Source organism: Monodelphis domestica, chromosome 2 (assembly GCF_027887165.1).
Source record: "Monodelphis domestica isolate mMonDom1 chromosome 2, mMonDom1.pri, whole genome shotgun sequence".
In the NCBI taxonomy this organism is placed as follows: domain Eukaryota; kingdom Metazoa; phylum Chordata; class Mammalia; order Didelphimorphia; family Didelphidae; genus Monodelphis; species Monodelphis domestica.
The window spans coordinates 258,172,391-258,191,268 of record NC_077228.1 but is presented as its reverse complement, the minus strand read 5'-3'; the positions used below and the strand labels follow the sequence as shown (position 1 = coordinate 258,191,268).

Below are 18,878 nucleotides of genomic sequence, written 5' to 3'. Positions count from 1 at the left end.
TCCCATTTCTTCAAGATTTCACCTCCTCCACCCCCTCAAAGCAGTCCTGTGCTTTCCTTTGCTCTAAAGCTTCAAGAAATGCAGGTGATACCAATGGATGATACCAAAGCCTAGCCCTGTCCCTGTATTCTTTGTACAACTCAAATCTCCCTCACCCCTAAATCATAAATGTGGACACAACTAGAAGGTATTTGAGTTAGAAGGTATTTGAGTTGTTCATGTGTGTGTAAGTGGAGTTTGTTTGTTTAGAGGTTTGGGGATTGGTTTTGTTGTGTTTTTTTTGTCATTGTTTTAAGAACAGAGTTCAAGACTTGTCCAGTGGTAGCAAACAGGAATCCACAGAGGAGTAAATAGTCTCTCCCTCCAAGGGTTAGGTCAATGAGGGTAGGAATATGGATTTCCTAACTCCTCAAGAGAAGTCAGGGCTGCAGACATAGTTTTTGGGGGCCCTGAATGGGATGTTTGTTCATGAATGTACAGCGGGGGGCCAATAAAAGTCATCTAGATGGAAATGCTGTTTTCAATTAAGGCAGGATCTAAATAGTAGTAGGCAATGGGGAGGGTCTTGTTCCTCTCTTGGATATTGCAGGAAATTTGGGCCAAACGTTCTTTGAAGTTCTGAATGCTCCTCCATGGTGCTTCTTCTACAAAATGAATGTCAGGAAAGTGACCCAGGGGCCTCTGTGGGTTGAGAAAAGTAGAAGTAAGTTAGGTCCAGTCTCCTAATTCTGGGTTGGGCTAGATCTGGTCCAAGGTCTATAAAGCTCCTTTACCCTTCATCCTTCAAAAACAGGATGGGAGGTGGACAAGGCAGATAGCCACCCAGAAAGGGACACCTAAAGATATGACTTTTTACAAGTGCACTTAAGAAGAAATGCTGAACAACCTTGTTTTTGAACTTATTTCATAAAGTCAGTTGATTTGTTATAGGAAAGGAAAAACTATACAGATAGTAACACAATGAGCACAATTTTTTAAACCTGCCTGGGTTCCATTTCTGCTCTACACATATATTGTAACCTACAGATCCACTTAGTGTTACCTACATTTCTCCCTCCTCTTGCTTCCTCCATTACTCCCCTCTAAAAGTATTCTCCTTAGGAGGTTCCCTCTATTCTTCCTTCCTACCCACCCTACCAAATCTCTAACTTCTTTCCATCTGCCAGTCCTGGCCACCCTCTTCTAGGTCTAGTTTAGCCTCTGAAAGTCCCATGGACCTATGCATCACATCACTTTCCCATCCAACATTCCCTCACTCAGCTGCTCCTTCCCCTGGTACCTTGTCATCAGGTTCCTTACTAAGGGTCCAAAGTACAAGGAGCACAATGCATGAGGTTTTAACATCAGGTAGTGATTCCAAAAAGCTCTCTTCAGTGGCCAGCCCCTTCTCCTGCATGGGTGGGCACCTCATGGATGATGGGAAGTTGGGCATCCAGGATGTGTACTCTAGCTGTAGGTGAAAGAGAAAGAGACCTGGTGTCAAAGTGAAAGCCTAGTCTTCAGAAGACCAAATTTCCTACCGTAGTGCCAGAGCGACCTCTAGCATTGCCCCCAGGTGGGGCAATGGGATTGGGAGTAGAAACAAGGCTATGAAGGAGTAGACAAATTTGGAGGTGCCCTTCCCAATACCTGTCCTGTGTTGACAGCAGCATGCTTGGCTGAGCAAGTGTAGATGACAATGGTCACATAACGGATGAGCTCAGGCACTGTCCTTATACAGGTGGGGAATCCTGGAGGTTGGGAAAGATATGGGGTCACTCCCACAAGTCTCCACAGTCTGGTGCCACTTTACATTCTGAAGCTTATTTTATATATTTCCCCTCTGTGCATTCAATATAGACCTCCTTCTGGACTACTCTTATTAGGGTCTAGGTTTCCTTTGCTGGAATATTATCCTTTAAAGCCCAATTTGAAGGGATGGAGCCAAGATGGTAGCTTAGTAGCAGCAAAAGCTGAAACTACTCTGATAATCTTTCCAAAACCCAATTTAAATGTTTTCTGCCTCAGGAAGCCTTCACTGATCTCCCCATCGGGAACATTCTTTCACCTCAGACTTCATATAGCTCTTCTTTTCTGAACTGCTCTAATTACTCAATGTTGGTGTCTTATCCCACTTCCATATTGTAGGAACAATCATAATAATTATTAATAATAATTCACATAAAGCTTTAAGGTCTTCAAAGTACTTTACATATCTTATTTGAGCTTCACAACAACCTTGTAAGGTTCCTTTTGTGAATGAGGAAGTTGCGGTTCAGAGAGATTTTCTTTTATCTTTTCCTTTTTTAAAAAAAGCCCTCACCTTCCATCTTAGAATCAGTACTGGGTATTGGTTCCAAGGCAAAAAAAAAGGTGATGGATTTTCCTTGGGTCACAAAGTGTGTGTCTAAGGCCGGATTCTAAGTCTAGTCTTCCCAGCTTTGAGACCAGCCCTCTATCCATGAGGGATCTTTTCTTATGTGTCTCTTTCCTATATCTCCTCCAAGGTCTAGAACAACACCATGTCACAGACAAAAAATAAACATCTGTTGAACTGAAATGCAATTAAACCCTTTGAATATCCATGCAAGGGGACCAGATAGACATGTTGAGAAGAAAACTTGGAGTAGATTCCAGTACCTGAGCTCTCCCGACCCAGTAAACACTCAGCAAATATCTCCTGCACCCAGGCTTGTAATTCTGTGTCTCCTTCCACTGCAGCATCGTTCTGGTAGTAGTAATTGATGATCTCGGACACATACCTATAGAGCAGACAGTAACTCAAACCCCAAAAGGAAGTCCCTTTCCTATCTCCAACTTAGGGTCTATCCCTCCCTTTTCCTCAGTTCTCCAGGAACTGCCTCTCTACCTGTTCTTAGGACCAATAGTAGAGGAAAGTTCTCAGACAAGGTTTAAAAAGCAAGCCCTTTGGGATGTTACTCTACATTAGGGTGAGGCTTTGAGCCTTTCCAAGTTCCATAGGAGTGGGATTTCCTAGAATGAAAAATGTATCTTTATAAAAAAAATTGGAAAATGCCCCCTTTTGCATCAGTCCCTGACTATGTGGTGCCCCAGCTGGTCACTTATCTTGCTTTGCAATTATTCTGAACTTGGGTATAGTTTCCTGCTCTGATGTTTACTATCTCTGTGACATTAGGAAAGGTGTCTAACTTCTCTGGGTCTCAGTTTCTTGCTCTAGAAAATGAGAAGTTTGGACCACCAGTGGATTAAAAGAACTACAGAACCTTTCAGGGGCTCAAAAACCCCTGAGATGGGATGCTATCCACATCCAGAGAAAGAACTGTGGGAGTAGAAACAAAGAAAAACAACTGCTTGATCTCAAGTCGATGGAGGTATGATTGGGAATGTAGATCCTAAATGATCACCCTAGTGCAATTATGGAAATAGGTCTTGATCAATGACAAATGTAAAACCCAGTGGAATTGAGCATTGGCTATGGGAGGGAGGTGGGAGAAGGGTAGGGAAAGAACATGAATCATGTAACCACGGGGAAATGTTCTTAATCAATTAAATAAAAATTTTAAAAACCCTGAGACTTTTGGCTCTTGAGATGAATGTGCAGAAAGTAGAGACAGACCAAGGAACTTTGTTGGATCACAGGTTGGGAGCTAGCTGTCCAAGGATACTGCTGAGCAAAAGGTTCTCACAGATTGACACCTAGAACTTTAGAACTGGAAGCGGCCTTTAAAGATCATCTAATCCAACCCTATCATTTTACAGATGAGGCATCAGAGGCCTAGAGAGGGGAAAGATCCTATTATAAGTCACACAAGAAATCAGTAGGAGACAAGCGACTAAAACCCAAGTCTTCAAGCCTAAAACTTTATTTTTTTTAAACCTCTACCTTCTGACTTAGACAGTTTCTAAGACAGAAGAGGGGAAAGTACTAGGCAATTGGGGTTAAATGATTTTCCTCAGCCAGGCCACACAACTGGGAAATATCTGAGCCTAGGTTTGAACCCAGGCCCTCACAACTCCAGTCTTGGTGCTCTATCCACTGTGTAATCTAGCTGTTTTGCCCATTTTTCTCTCCCTCTTTCCCTCTCCTTCCTTCCTTCCTTCCTTCCTTCCTTCCTTCCTTCCTTCCTTCCTTCCTTCCTTCCTTCCTTCCTTCCTTCCTTCCTTCCTTCCTTCCTTCCTTCTTCCTTCTTTCTTTCTTTCTTTCTTTCTTTCTTTCTTTCTTTCTTTCTTTCTTTCTTTCTTTCTTTCTTTCTTTCTTTCTTTCTTTCTTTCTTTCTTTCTTTCTTTCTTTCTTTCTTTCTTCCTTCCTTCCTTCCTTCTTCCTTCTTTCTTTCTTTCTTTCTTTCTTTCTTTCTTTCTTTCTTTCTTTCTTTCTTTCTTCCTTTCTTCCTTTCTTCCTTTCTTTCTTTCTCTCCTTTCTTCCTTTCTTTCTTTCTCTCCTTTCTTTCTTTCTCTCCTTTCTTCCTTTCTTCCTTTCTTTCTTTCTCTCCTTTCTTTTTTCTGTCTCTGTCTCTCTCTTTGTCTCTTTCTGTCTCTCTCTGTGCCTCTCTCTCCCTGTCTCTTTTCTCTGTCTCTCTGTATCTGTCTCTGTCTGTCTGACTTTCCCTCCCCACACCCCTCTCCCAGGACAGAAGTACAAGAGCCCATTGGCAAGCCCAATTTGAAATACTGATAGACATCAGAATTTTGACATGCTCTGTTTCTGACTATAGACAGTTTAGTAACTATTCCCACCTTTCCTCACCATATTGGTTTTGGACATAGTGTCCAATCTTGACCTCCCCAGTAGCAGGAATTGTAGTTGCCCTTTCTATTCTACTACAGCTCCTCTAGGATAAGGCCCAGTGCATACAAATTTGTGTCATGATGTAGAATATAATTCAATGGACCTTTCTGTCTTCCACTACATTCTGGTAAGATAAATCATTCTTCATTTAAAATAAAACCCACTTTCAAGTTCCTTTTATGCAGTGGTGATCCCCCTCATATGCCTACTGTCTCCAGTATCCCTACTACATACATGTCCCATTCTCTTCCTCATCCTTTCAGCCTCTTTACAATTTTACTCTTGTCTCCTCAGTTCTCCATCCACTCACGTCTCAATAGCTCCCCACACAGCCAGACTGTCATCTCTGTAATAGTATCGAGGCAGGTCCTGCACGCCACGACGGATGAAGTCATCAGGAAGGTAAAGATCTTCATATTTGATCTCAGCTAGAGCTCGGACCATCACCTCAGCAAAACCTGCTAGTCCTAGAGACATTGCCTGGTGACAAGGAACCAGATAAGGGAATCAGACAACACAACCATATAAACAGACAAAAGGGAAGGGTGAGGGGAGGGAGGCTTCCCCAATATACTCCTTCTATCCCTATGGGAAAATGACAAATAATCTCAACTCAGGACTCATCCCCCACTCCAGTCAAGAACTTACCACCATCTTCCTCCAACCTATGAAACCTCAGTCATCCTTGTTCTCCAGATCCTGCTCACAATCTTACCCATTCCTCTGCTTCCCTATACTTCTAGATATAGAACCTTCTCCCTTCTGATCAGCCTCAGGGATTCCTTCCACCAAAGAGATGAAAAGTTTTTGTGTCGACCTACTTTAGGATCTTCAATTGTTATAGGCATGGGGTTTGGGGAAGCAGAAGCAAAAGAAAACGATGTCACTCAGGAAGATTTGGGGAACTGAATAGAAGAAAAGTAGGGGGAAATTTTTAGGAAAGTGTGGGAAAGAAATTCCCTCTTACCCTGTCAGACAGGCCACCCTCATTCAGGAGGAGAGCACGACCAATGCTGTTGATCTGGATAGTAAATCGAGTATGGGGGACAATGAGCTGGGGGAAGAAAGAATGGAGCTGATGGGACCAGAGGAAAAGCTGAGACAGGACACTCAGAATCATTCATTTCACCCAGATGGTATCTGAACCACATTCCAGAAGTGCTCTCTCTGTCTCTCTGTCTCTGTCTGTCTGTCTGTCTGTCTCTCTCTCTCTCTCACACTCACACACACACACACAAATTCCAACCTCCCCTTGCCCATTGGCTTTATTTTATCAACTCATTTTGATTTATCAAATATTTTACTTCAATTATTGAAAACTTAAATAATTAAAAATTAAAGTACTGCCAAACTAAACCTGAAATAATGGGCTAAAGAAAAATAACTTTAAAAACAATCATATACACATATATTTCAAAACTACCTTTGCTAACTAGCCCCTTTTCTAAAGTTTTAGCCTGAAAAAAACAGTAAAATCTAGACAAATTTTATTCCAATCATACCAAGATTGCATCAGGTCAAATGCAATAAATACTATGATGCAATTTTACATTTATTAAACTACAATTCAAAACACAAATTTACAATTCTCAATACACTAAATCTGTCCTCTGCCTTTGAGATTCCTCACTCTCTGAGGTCTAGCTGACATTTTCTTGTGTTACCTCATGGAAAGAGAAGGGGAAGGGAACATGCATTTATTAAGTACCTCTGATATGCATATAATTTCACTCTACAATCCAACCAAACTAGATTATATCTGTGTCACATCAGCCATGATAACTGGCCTGGGAGGATTCTCCATTGCTCACATGATTCCTTAAGCCTGGAATCTGGAATGCTCTTCCATCTCCACTTAATTAAAATTCTTGTCTAGTTGTTTTAGTAATGTCCAACTCTTTGTGACCCCAGTTGGGATGACTCTCCCTCTCAACAGAAACAATTTCAATTCATCTCTTCTTTTTTCAAGTCTTCTATGCTTCCTCAATCTCTCTACCCTCTCTGAAGATATCAATTGTTACTTTACTGAAAAAAATCGAAGCCATTAGCTATGAGCTCTTTCTCTTCATTTTAAAATTCCTTTATATTATTATCAATTCTCTACTTCCCTTATCATCTCTAATGAAATGGCCTTCTGCCTTCCAAAATCAGCCTTTCCTCTTCACGTGTTTTTTTTTTTAAACCGTTGCTTTCTATCTTATTATAAGTGATTTGCCCAGGATCATACAGCTAGGGAGGGTCTGAGGTCAAATTTGAACCCAGGTCCTCCTGACTCCAGTCCTAGTACTACATCCACTATGCTACCTAGTTGCCCCACTCCATTGTGTGCTTGATTCCATCCCCTCTGTTCTCCAGCAGGTCGATCCCTCAATCATCTCCCTCCCCTCTCTGCTTTCTCTCTAATCTGCAATCTCTATCTACTGGTTCCTTTCCTATTGCCTTCAAACATGCCCAAATCTCCTCCAACCTTTAAAAAAAATCTTCCCTAGGCTTGACCATCCCCTCAAACTGTGGCCCTTTTATCTCTCATTACTTTCTCAGTAAAACCATTAGGTAAAAGCTGTCTATATTCATTACTCCCACTCCTCTCCTTTTTGTAATCTGACTTTATTTATTTTTTATCATAACTGCTCTCTCTAAAGTTACCAAAAACCTCTTTATTGCCAAATCTAATAATCTTCTCTCCGTCTTTATCCTTCTTGTCCTGCACCATTTGATACTTTGTATGACTATATCTTCTTAGACTCCTTTGCTGGTTTATCATCTATATCCTGTACCCCAACTATGAGTTTTCCCCAAGGTTCTGTCCTGGGTCCTCTTTTCTCTTAAATTTTCTCTTAGTGTCTTTATCAGTTCCCAAGGCTTGTAATTATTATCTCTAGGAATCTGTCTTAGAGACCTATATGCCCAACTCTAGTTTCTTCTATGAAATTTCTATGTCCCAAATCACCAACCACCTATTGGATACTTCAAAGGAGGCCCTAGAACCATCTCAAACTTGGCAAGCCCAAAAGAGAACTTGTTATCTTTCTCTACAAACCCAGGTCTCCTCCAAATGTCTCTATTTCTGTAGAAAACATCAACATTCTTAAAAGTGTCCCAGATTCATTACTTTGATTTTAACTTCAACTCCTCACTCTCCTCATATCCAAATATGTTGCCAAATCTAATAATTTTAACCTCCACAACATTTTTCACATAGAACCCTTTCTCTACCCTAATTCACCTCTCACCTAGATCACTTCAATGACCTCCTAACTTGTCCCCCTATTTTGAGTTTCTCTTTACTCAAATACTCCATCTTACATGTAGCTTCCAAACTGGTTGTCCTTAAGCAAAGATCTGACAATGTCATTCCTCTATTCAATCATCTCAGTGGCTCCCTATTGCCACTTGGACTTCTAATTGGACTTCTAAATTGGACTTCTAATCATTCAACTGAGAACCCTCTCTAACATTGCCAATGATCTCTTATTGACAAATCTAATAGCTTTTTCTCAATGTTCACCTTTCTTTCCCTTTATGCAGCCTTTGATACGGTTGGTATCTTTCTCTTAGACATCTAGTTTTTTCCTACTTTGCTTGCTCCTGATTTTCTTTCTATGTTTTTGACAGTTCCTCAGTCTACTTTGCTGGTCCAATGATCTAGATTATGACCACTAACTATGGATGCCACCTAATGATCTGTCTTCATCCTGGTCTTGCTTGGTGACCTCATCAGTTATCATCCCTGTATAGATGGTTCCTAGATCTACATATCCAGCCCTAACTTTTCTCCTGAGCTCCAATCTCACATCACCAACAGTCTGTTGTACGTCTTGAACTGAATGTGCCCCAGAGAACTCAATTTCAACATGCCCCAAACAGAATCCTATCTTTACCTCTAAAACTTATCCTCTTTGAGGGAAGAGAGGTAGCTTAGTAGACAGAGTGCTGGGTCCAGAGTTCAAATACTAACAGTTTCTAGCTGTTTAACCCTGGGCAAATCACTTACCCCCAGTTGCCTAGACCTTACAGTTATTCTGTCTTAGAATCTACCTTAGAATGTCTTAGTATTGTAAGACAGAATGTTAGGGCTTTAAAAAAAGTTGATTTTCTTGAAGGCAAAGACTATGTTTTTGCCTTGTTTTGTATCACCAGTGCTTAGCACTGTGCCGGGTACATTGTAAGTACTTAATAAACTCTTTAGGATTCACTGACTGAGCTGCCCAAATGCTAGTGCCCTCTCTGTTCCTATTTCACATTTATTTGTATTTATTCTCTATATATTTATACTATATATTTCTATATGTGTATTTGTTCTCTTTCTAGATAAGAGAGTAAGTTCCTTAAGAAGGCTCTTTATGGATAAGAATTATTTAAAATTTGCATTTATGTCCACAGCTTGGTACATAACAGGCATTTAAGTGCCTGTTGATTGAGTGACTTACTCTACCTCACCCCACATAGCCATTGATTTGTCATCCGTATCTGGTCATTTCTACCTCCAATCACATCCTTCCAGTCCTGCCTCTTCTCATCCCTCACACAGCCACTATCCTAGATCAGTTCTCTCAGACTGGTCTATTGTAATAGTGTCCTAATTGGTCTCCTTAACTCAAGTCTCTCCCCATATTCCAATCCATCCTTCACACAAGTTCCAAAATGATTTACTTTTAGTGCTGGTTTGACTATATAATTCCCCAATTTTACTTATATATGATCCAATTATCTCTAGTATAAAATATAAAAAATTGCCTCTGATTGATCCCAATCTCAGTATACATTACTCCCTTTCCTACACTCCATGTTCTAGCCAAACTGACTTTCTAGATGTTCCTCACACACGATATTCCATCTCGTATCAATCACCACGCCTGGAATGGACTCCTTCCTCTTACCATTCCTTACTTCTTTCAAGATTCAGCTTAAATACTACCATTTACATGGACCATTTCCCAGTGTTCCCAGTTGCTAGTGTCTTCCATTTGTATGTAGTTTGTACCTACTTATATATACATGTGCATTTTGCCTCCCCTGATACAATGTAAAGCCCCTTAAGGCAAGGTCTGTTTCATTTTTGGTTTTGTATTTCTAGCACTTGCCTCTGTTGTCTGACACATAGTAGATATTAATAAATGTTGACTTATTTATAAACATTTACTAAATAAATGAACCAGCAAGGTTGCAACAAAGACCAAAGAGCAAGAGGAACAATGTGATTTCCTAATTTTCTGACCTTGTAAAGTGGGTGACACATGGGCAGTTGCCGAATGGTAGCCAGGCAGAAGGCTTCTCCAATCAGATGAGTTGCCAGTAGGTGAGAAATGGCCTCATGGCAGTAGAATTCAGCATGACGAACCCAGGTCTTGGCGAGGAGCCAGTCCCATTCAGGGTCAGTGGGCAGGAAAATGGGGCTCTCAGGACCAGGGGTCTGGCTGAGCTGGAAAGTAGGAATGAAAAGGAAGAATTAGTGATGGCCAGATAGATTAAGGCAAAGAGACAGAGACAGAGAGATTTTTTTTTTAAGCCAGAAAGAGAAAGGAGAAAGATTTTTTTCCTATTCCCCACACATTCCCTCCCCTCCCCCAGCTGTGTTTTCTCCCCATACCACGGAGCACCTGAATAGCAATAGGCATTAAATCTCCCTGTGGCCCACAGTGCAACAGGCAGAGTGGGGCACAGTGGTATTGCTGATGTCCATTAAGCTGTACAGTGGCGATGCCCTCTAGGATTTTGTAATCTGCCAGGTAGATATTTCCTTTCTGGTGGAAGAGGGAGAGAAGAAGAGGATTAGATTAGAAGTGTGAGGTATGAGTGCAGAGAGAATCCAGGGTTCACAATGGAGCCCAAGATAAGATAGATTGGGTGTTTTGGATAGAAATCTTAATGGATGAGGAGGGAAGTTTCTCACCTTTCTTGGTGATTCTTGAGTTAGGGAGCAGGAGAAGAGATGGGGAAGAGGGATTCTAGGGGGAGGGGAGTGAGGCAAGAGAGGAGGTGACTTCCTAATGGGTTATGAAGGAATAGGGAGAAGGGGGAGTGATCACCTCCAACTCAGCCTGCAGGCAGGTGCCTTCACCCAGGGATGGGGCTACCATTTCATCAGTCACAGGGAATTTCTCCGGGAGACAGAGACAGCGTTTCAGGAGGACAGGATTAATGCCGTTGAGATACTGGTAGCCAAAGAATTGATCCTCCTTCCAGTGATTATACACATATTCTGGGGGAATAGGATTATGCTCAGAATTCACCCCAGGACCCCAGGTTAAGGGCCCAGAGACAGGGAAGGGATGCAGAGGCAGGGAGAGGCACTGGACAAAGACAAAGAGAGACTATCCACCAGAGAGACTTAGAGACATAATACAGAGGAGGAATTACAGGGTAACAGTAGCAGAACCAAGAACCCTCAGCCCTGTTCTTCTCTAGCTGAGTAAGGGATTCCTTCATATAATTCATGTCCCTAGGACTTGGTTCCATTTTTTTCTTTGTCAAACCCCAGGACAATTGAGATTTATAAAGGCACAGCTCTCTTCCTTCTTGCTTAGAGCCCTTCCAACATGTCATTTGTTCTCTGTCTATCCATCTCTCTGTGTCTCTCTGCCTCTGTGTTTCTGTCTTTCTCTTTGTTTCACTCTGTCTCTTTTGAGCTCTGCTTTTTCTTTCTTCTTACCTCCCCAGTTCAGTCTTTTTTATTCTTTCCATACCAGAGATGGTAGTCCTGGTGGCAGGGAAGATCTTCCGGATTTCCTTTAGCTTTTTCCATGACCTCTTCTCATCCAACAGTCCTCGAATTTTCATGCCCAGGGATCTAAGACAAGTAATGGAGAAATAGAAGGAAATATTGATCCTTTTCTTCAACCAGAAGGCTTTTACCACTCCAGTCTCCAACTCAGCAAACACAGTTCCTACAATTTCCACACTCTGTCTCTGTCTCTGCCTCCCCTGTCTTTGTTTCTTTTTCTATGACCCAGTATTTATAGCTGTCTCTCCTTTTCTTTCTCTCTCTCCCTGTCTTGGAGGCTTCTTAAAACCATCTGTAGGCTTCTTTTTTTTTGTAAAATTCACTTTTTTGCCTCTGTATTCCACAATCAACAACCCCAAACATTTTAAAACATTAAGAAAGAGGGCAGCTGGGTGGCTCAGTGGATTGAGAGCCAGGCCCAGAGATGGGAGGTCTTGGGTTCAAATTTGACCTCAGACTCTTCCCAGCTGTGTGACACTGGGCAAGTCACTTAACTCCCATTGCCTAGCCCTTATCACTCTTCTGCCTTGGAGCCAATACTCAATATTAACTCCAGACAGAAGGTAAGGGTTTAAAAAAAATCTGTGTTAAAAAGGCAAAAAGAGGTCCAAGATTTCAAAACAGGAGAGTGGACCTGAGGTTATCCCCTTTAGAGGTTCCCAGCCTTTCCCCACCCCAGGCTTTTCCTCTTCTTATTCCTCTTTCCCCACTCACGCAGGTGCCAATCGGAGGAAAAAAGAGGCTGTCTTGAGAAAGGAAAATCTTAGATTTGAGTTCAGGAACTTGGTGGCTTTAATATTGATGAGAATTGGGAATCCTGGGATGTAGCCATTCCATCTGTGGAAAGAGAGGAGAGCCAAGGATTGAAATATGGAGTCGGGGTAGGGACCAACCATAAAGAAGGAACCAAGGTAAGTTGGGATGGGACAGGGAATTGAGGATCATCACAGATAGAGAAAGGACTTGGGGCTGAATGGGAAGACAACAAGAATGTCTCAAGAATGACAGAGCTGGGCTAGGGCTGAGGTCCTTACTCTGGCCGATTAGGAGGTGGAGGAGGGGGGTGATAACTGGGGATGTGTACATAGTTTGGAAGTCCAGGAACAAAAACTCTCCATCTAAAAAGAAAAGAGAAAGTTGGGACCTTAACTTTACCACTATGAGTCAGAAAGTAGGACATTGATTTCCCCCAATACCCCAGCAGGACCATAAAGGGAGAAACACTCAGACCCTCTGTGCCTACCTACCCCTCCTCCCACATGGGTCCCATTTAAATCTCCACAATGATCTCACCGATAGAAGTCTTGTTTGGCTCTAAGCTCCTCCTGACGATGGGTCAACAGGATAGGGAGATTTTCACTTAATACTGTCTTTCCTACAGGGAGATGAAAATGGAGTTGGTATAGACTCAAGCATCTGACCCCTTTCCTGCCAATACCTGGATCTACTTCCCTTTCTGTCCCCCAACATGGGGCATAAGCACTAATTCCTTGAGAGAAAATTTCTGACTCTAAGGGAGCAGGAAATTTTGAGTGGGCTGGAAAAGGAGTCTCGCCAACCTGCTGGTCAAATGCATGGTCCCTGAGGGGTGATTTTTATTATCCTTCATTTGTTTCAGCAATGTCTCAATCTTTATGACCCTTTTGGAAGTTTTCTTGATAAAAATACTAAAGTATTTCTTCTCCAGCTTCTTTTACAAATGAGGAAACAGAGGCAAGCAGGTTAAACTTAACTAGGATCACATCACTAGTAAATGTCTGAGGCTAGATTTGAACTCAGGAAGATGATTCTCCCTGACTCCAGGCCCAGCACTTGATCTACTTACTGTACCATCTAACTTCCCCAAGAGAATGTCCCATATCAATGTCCCATATCAATGAATGATAGGAACAGCCTTCAGGAGAAACAACCTAATATATCTCTAGAAACTGCAAGCTTGACTAGGGGAAGGGTGGGAAGGGAAGGGTCTAATGAGGGATAGTGGGACCCTGTGGACGAAAGCTATTATTCAAGGCCTGGGAGGGGAGGTCTAAGATGTAGGAGGCCCCAAGGGAGATGAGTTCTGTCTGGCATTTTTCAAATGGGATTAAGTTTGCTTAATCCTGCCATTCTGCTCCCTTACTCAGGACTCTCCCTAGGAAGTCCCTCTTCTAGTTACAATGAAATCCAGCATGACTGTGCTAGCCTTTTTCCCTCTAAGGGAATAGAGGAATGGAGGATGGGTTCCCCTTTCATTCTTACATTAACTAGAGATCATCCCACCTGCAGCACAGGGATTCATCTCTATTCCCCTCCCTAGGGCAGGAACCAGGCTGGACAGAGTACTCAACTGATGACTCAAATCTCTGTCCTAGTATTGTAGGAGCTAGCCCTGCCAAGCTTCATTCTTTCTTTACCACCCAGCTCCTGGGCTCATTCTGCCTAGTATCCTGCTTCCACAACTGCCTGCCTCATCTCTAACTCTAATAGGAATCTCTGGGAAAGATGCCCCCCCCCCACGCCAAGACGCACTTCTCTTCTCTCTTCTTTGCTAGTGTCAGGAAGGTGCCCCTTTCCATCCATTTTGACCAGCCCCAAAACAGGCTCCACAGCCACCCTGCTTATCTTATTCCTATAGGAGAAGCATAAAGGTTCTGTTGGGAACCAAAAATGGAAACTAGAAAAAACTTCATCTCCAGGGTCAAAAGATGTGAAATGAGGAGGCCTGGACTCTTGCCAGCTTGCTTCCCAAATGGAACATCTCATAGGAGTAATAGCATGGCCCATAGGGAGCACTTTAAGAGTTACAACCTAGCTTCTGAGAGCCCCAGGATACCCTGTGGGAGGACCAAAACGTATTGTATTCCATATCTAATCATAGACCCACAAAACACTGGTTACAAGGGGGTACTTAGAGGTAGATCATCTGCTCCAACCCACTCATTTTATAGAAAACTGAACTCTAGCAGGGAAACAACTAGACCACTATCACCCCACGAATAAACATGAGAGTCTACCTACTCTGATTTCCTGTCTTCTCACCATCAAAGAAGCCCTTCCATAGCCCACTCCCCAGCAATTAGAGTTTCCCCTTCTCAATGGACTTCAGGTCAGACAAGAGTGAGAATTAGGGATGTAGACCCTAAACAATCACCCTAGTCCAATTATCAATAATATGGAAATAGGTCTTGATCAATGACACATGTAAAACCCAGTGGAATTGTGCATTGGCTATTGGAGGGGGGTAGGGTTAGGGAAGGGAAAGAACAAGAATCTTGTAACCATAGAAAAATGTTCTAAATTAATTAATTAATTAAAAATTTTCAATTAAAGGGAAAAAAGAGTGAGAGTTAGCTGATAGTAAGAATATACTCAATCTGAGGACTTGCTCACTCTGTATTAGGCTTTGCTTTCCCAAAGTTCTGAGGGGAAAAGAACAGGCAGAGCTGAAAGTCTGAGAGGGGACCCTAGCCCCCAGTACTACGATCTGGGACCAACTGTCCTGACCTAAGGTCTTCTAAGAAAAGGGCAAAGAACTTTGGGAGCTATTCTCTGAAGAGACGGGAGAGATCAATTGATTATAGAGGAGCTGGGAGTGAAGAGTTCCCAGTAAGGACACTGGAGAGTCCTGCTCATCACTCCCTCATTATGATATGTAAGGATAGTACTAGATGGATGAAGGACAATTAGATTAGCTGAACATCCCCAAGAACCCCAGCATACCCTAGAGTCTGGCATTCTAGACTCATTAAGACATACTAAGTGCCTCAACTGGCTAGTTGCCTGAATAAGAAAGTGAGTTTGGAATGGGCAGGGAATGTCAGTGGGACTTTACTTCAAGGATCCAGAATTGCTCCCCCAACTATCCTGGACAGTAGCAAGGCTTCCTTTAAAAAGTAAGACTTGTTAGGGCAGGGCTATCTGAGTAACAAGACATCTTATAGAAATTGCTAAAAATTATGTAATAGTAGCAAAGTGGCCTTGGAAGTAACAGGACATTTCTAAGAACTAAATGGATACTGTATTCTCAAAAAGCAAAAGGAACAGAGGAAATGTTAAAAGGTTTACCCCCCTCATTTTTACAGAAGTACCTAGGTGGCATATTGGAGTGAGCACTGGGCATCAGTCAAGAAGATCTGACTAGCTGTGTGACCTCAGGAAAACCACTTAACCTCTGTGCCTCATTTTCCTTAACTGTAAGGATCTATAACTGTAAGATAATAGTATCTACTTCTCAGAGATTTTGTGAGGATCAAATGAGATAATGTTTGTAAAGCATTTAGGAAATGCTCAGTACACAGTAGGTGCCTACTAAATTTGTCTTTTTGTTGTTCCATCCAACCCTTAGAGGAGGATTTTTTTGTTTGGTCATTTCAGTCATATCCAATCCTTTTGTGACCCTATTTGGGCTTTTCTTGACAAGGATGCTGAAGGTGGTTTTCCGTTTCCTTCTCCATCTTCTTTTAAAGATGAGGAAACTGAAGCAGAAAGGCTTAAATGACTTGCCCAGGTCACATGGCTAGTAAGAATCTGAGGCTGGATTTGAACTGAGGAAGATGAGTGGTCCTGACTCCAGGCTCAGCATTCTAGGAGGATACTAAGACCCAAAGCAGGGAAGAGATTTGCCTGAAGTCACATAGCAAATTAAGTAATAAGATTCCCTAGAGCCATGAAAGCATACCCTGTAAACAATAGGGCACGCTATGTGCACGTCTTGGTGTATCCTATGGGAGAGTCACAGAGTGTCACAAAGGAGGGGCAGTGGGCTGTCACGTTGGGTGTGGTGTCCCCCACCTGTGCCCTCTCGAAGCTCCAGTGTCTCATAGCCATCCATCCATTGGTAGACAGGGAAGTGGTAGGTCATGCAATTAGGAGTCTGGATCTGAACAAAGTTGCAGTACCAGGAGTTCTTGGGGAAGAAGGCAGATCGCTCCTTGTGCAGACGGATGAGAATGAGCTCCCCCAGGTCCTGATCACATTGAACAGTATACCTATCAATCTGGGAGGGAGGGAACAAAGGTATGAGACCTTCCCTGCCAACTATAAGCCTCCATCCACCAACCTCTCACAGAACAACTTTGTCCCTTTCCCCTCCTGCTAGGCCTTCAGAGACAGGAGGAGCTAAGATTTCAGAAACCATTCAGAGTCCCCAAGAACCAAGCAGGAGTTGTGTTTAACTCCATATCAACTTCCCCAAAACCACATCTCTAAACCATTGCTGATGTACCTTCTTAATATGAAGAAGGGAGAGAGGATTAGGGGAGGATACCAGAGAGTGAGAGGATGTGAGAGAAGGAAAGGCATGGAGAAGAAGAAATTTAAAAAAAGGAGGAAGACTGAGGACAGGGAAAATTTTTGGGAAATGCAGAAGTTTAGGAAAAGTGAGAGGGAGGAGAAGGTTGGAGAAAGGAAAAGAACCCAGGAAAGAAGAACTGGATAGATGGGGGGGGGGGGGAAAGGGAATAAAGAGATAGGATGAGTGAATGTTACTATTAGTATCAAAGGACTAGTTCAAAGTTAACTTTATCCCTTAATAACCTCACAGCCCTCCCCACTCATTTTCTAGATCCTTCTTTCTCTATTTCTGTTCCCTCTTCCTTTTCCTAAGCTTTTCTTCATCCCTCACAGTCACCTTTATTTTCTTATAAACATATATTTTATGTATTATACAGATTATATACAAATATATACATATATTTTCAGTATATTACAATATACTGTATATTAAAGTATATTTCAATAGACCAAATGACAAAAAAATCTGTTTTAAAGTCAACATAATCTTATTGCCAAAGTCCTGTCCTCAAAATGCTGATTCCATTTTCCTCCCTCCCTTCCTCCTTCCTTCCTCCCTCCCTTCCTTCCTCCCTCCATCCATCCCTTCCTCCCTTTCTCCATTTCTCCCTTCCTCCCTTCTTCCTTCCCTCCATTCCTTCCTTCCTTCCTACTTTTCTTTCTTCCTTCTCTCCTTCCCTCTTTCCCTCCTCCATATCAGCCTTCCCACTCACTGATCCAGCTGCAAAGTCTCTTCCAAAATGATCCAGACGTTGTTTGTGGCTCTCTCCCTGAGTTCCCACCATGGTCAGTGAGATGCAATCAAATGTCCCAGACATCAAGTCTTTGCCAGTGGCCACCCTAACTTTGTAGGTGGCCATAGTGGCAATAGAATTGGTAGCAGGGGACAACAGGGGCAGGAAGTTGGCCTCAGTCACTTGGAAATGAAGGACCAAGAGATAACAGGATTCCTTGGAGTGATGTCGTCCTCAGATCTGTCAAGTCTCTATAGAATGGACTTGGTGATTTTCCCAGAGAAGTTGTAATCCAGTGAGGGGTTTGATCTTGGCAAGACTCAAAATCCAGGGATGGTGTTGGTTGATGCCTCAGATGTGAATAGACAGTAATGATCTTTCTTCTCAATGGAGGGATCCTAGGATCTGATGACCTGGGTTTTGGAAGATCTCTTCAGCTCTTAACTCTCCTGAGAGCTGTGGTTTGGAGGAAGCTATGAGTCTTTCTATCTGGTAGAGTCAGAGGGCGGGCAGGGATGGGTACCAGGAGCTCCTCCCTATACTGCCATGTATTCAAGGGTGGGTGTGGAAGCCAGTTGGGCCTGAGTCTTGGGCCTTCAGGGAAATGTATGTGTATGTGTATGTGTGCGTGTATGTGTGCATGTGTGTGTATGTGTGTTTATGGCGGGGAGCGGGGGACTGGGTGGGGCCCGATTTTTATCAGACTAATAACCTCCTTTCTTAGCCTGCCCTGGGCAATCAAGGAGGGAAAGGTGACCTGCATTGGCTCTGAAATTTGCCTGTTGCCTGAAATATTCCTGGGTTGGAGAGCATCTCAGAGGAGTAGGGCAGAGAAAGGTAGTCCAAACTTACTATCCATTTGGTTGTCTCTATGCCTGATTTGGTGGACAGGAACACTGGAAAAGAAGATGGGAAAATTAAGCTAAAAGTGAGAGAAGCAGGTGGAGAAAACATACATAGCATCCCTTTTCCTATACTAGCTGTGCTCAGACACCCAGAGAAATCTCAGAAGATGGAGAAGGAAGAAAAGAGAGGATAAAAGGAGAGGAAGAGGCATTAGAAAGAGTTGGAGGAGTGACTGCATTGAGGAGAAGTTTGAACAAGAAGAATAAGTTAGGATGGAAATTGAGAATAAAAGGGCCAAAAGGTTTAGAACTGGAAGACATCTTTGGAATCAATCCAACCTGCTCACATGTTAGTGATGAAAATACTTGCCCAGAGTCACACAGGTAATGACAAAGTCAGAATTTGAACTCAGATCTATTAACTCCAAATCCAGTAGTAATCTACCACAGCTGCTTAAATACCCTATTTTTTGCTCTAGATCTAAGTTAACATTTGCATCTACAAAGGACAGAGATCAAGAAACGCATTGCTGCCCCTTCATTGAATCTTATGC

At 42.5% G+C, this 18,878-nt stretch overlaps 1 protein-coding gene across 1 annotated transcript; it reads right to left on the bottom strand.

The window, feature by feature from the left end:
- Positions 1 to 196: 196 nt before the first annotated feature.
- On the bottom strand, positions 197 to 17,994 carry ALOX12B (arachidonate 12-lipoxygenase, 12R type). The gene is made up of 15 exons (XM_001364383.4): positions 17,459 to 17,994; positions 16,245 to 16,449; positions 12,765 to 12,846; positions 12,506 to 12,589; positions 12,186 to 12,308; positions 11,434 to 11,537; positions 10,777 to 10,949; positions 10,348 to 10,491; positions 9,966 to 10,169; positions 5,715 to 5,801; positions 5,058 to 5,227; positions 2,620 to 2,741; positions 1,630 to 1,730; positions 1,280 to 1,450; positions 197 to 681 (listed from the first exon to the last, which is right to left on the bottom strand). Exons 1-15 carry the CDS (start codon positions 17,603 to 17,605, stop codon positions 502 to 504), a joined length of 2,097 nt encoding a protein of 698 aa, XP_001364420.1. The 5' UTR covers positions 17,606 to 17,994; the 3' UTR covers positions 197 to 501.
- Positions 17,995 to 18,878: the final 884 nt, after the last annotated feature.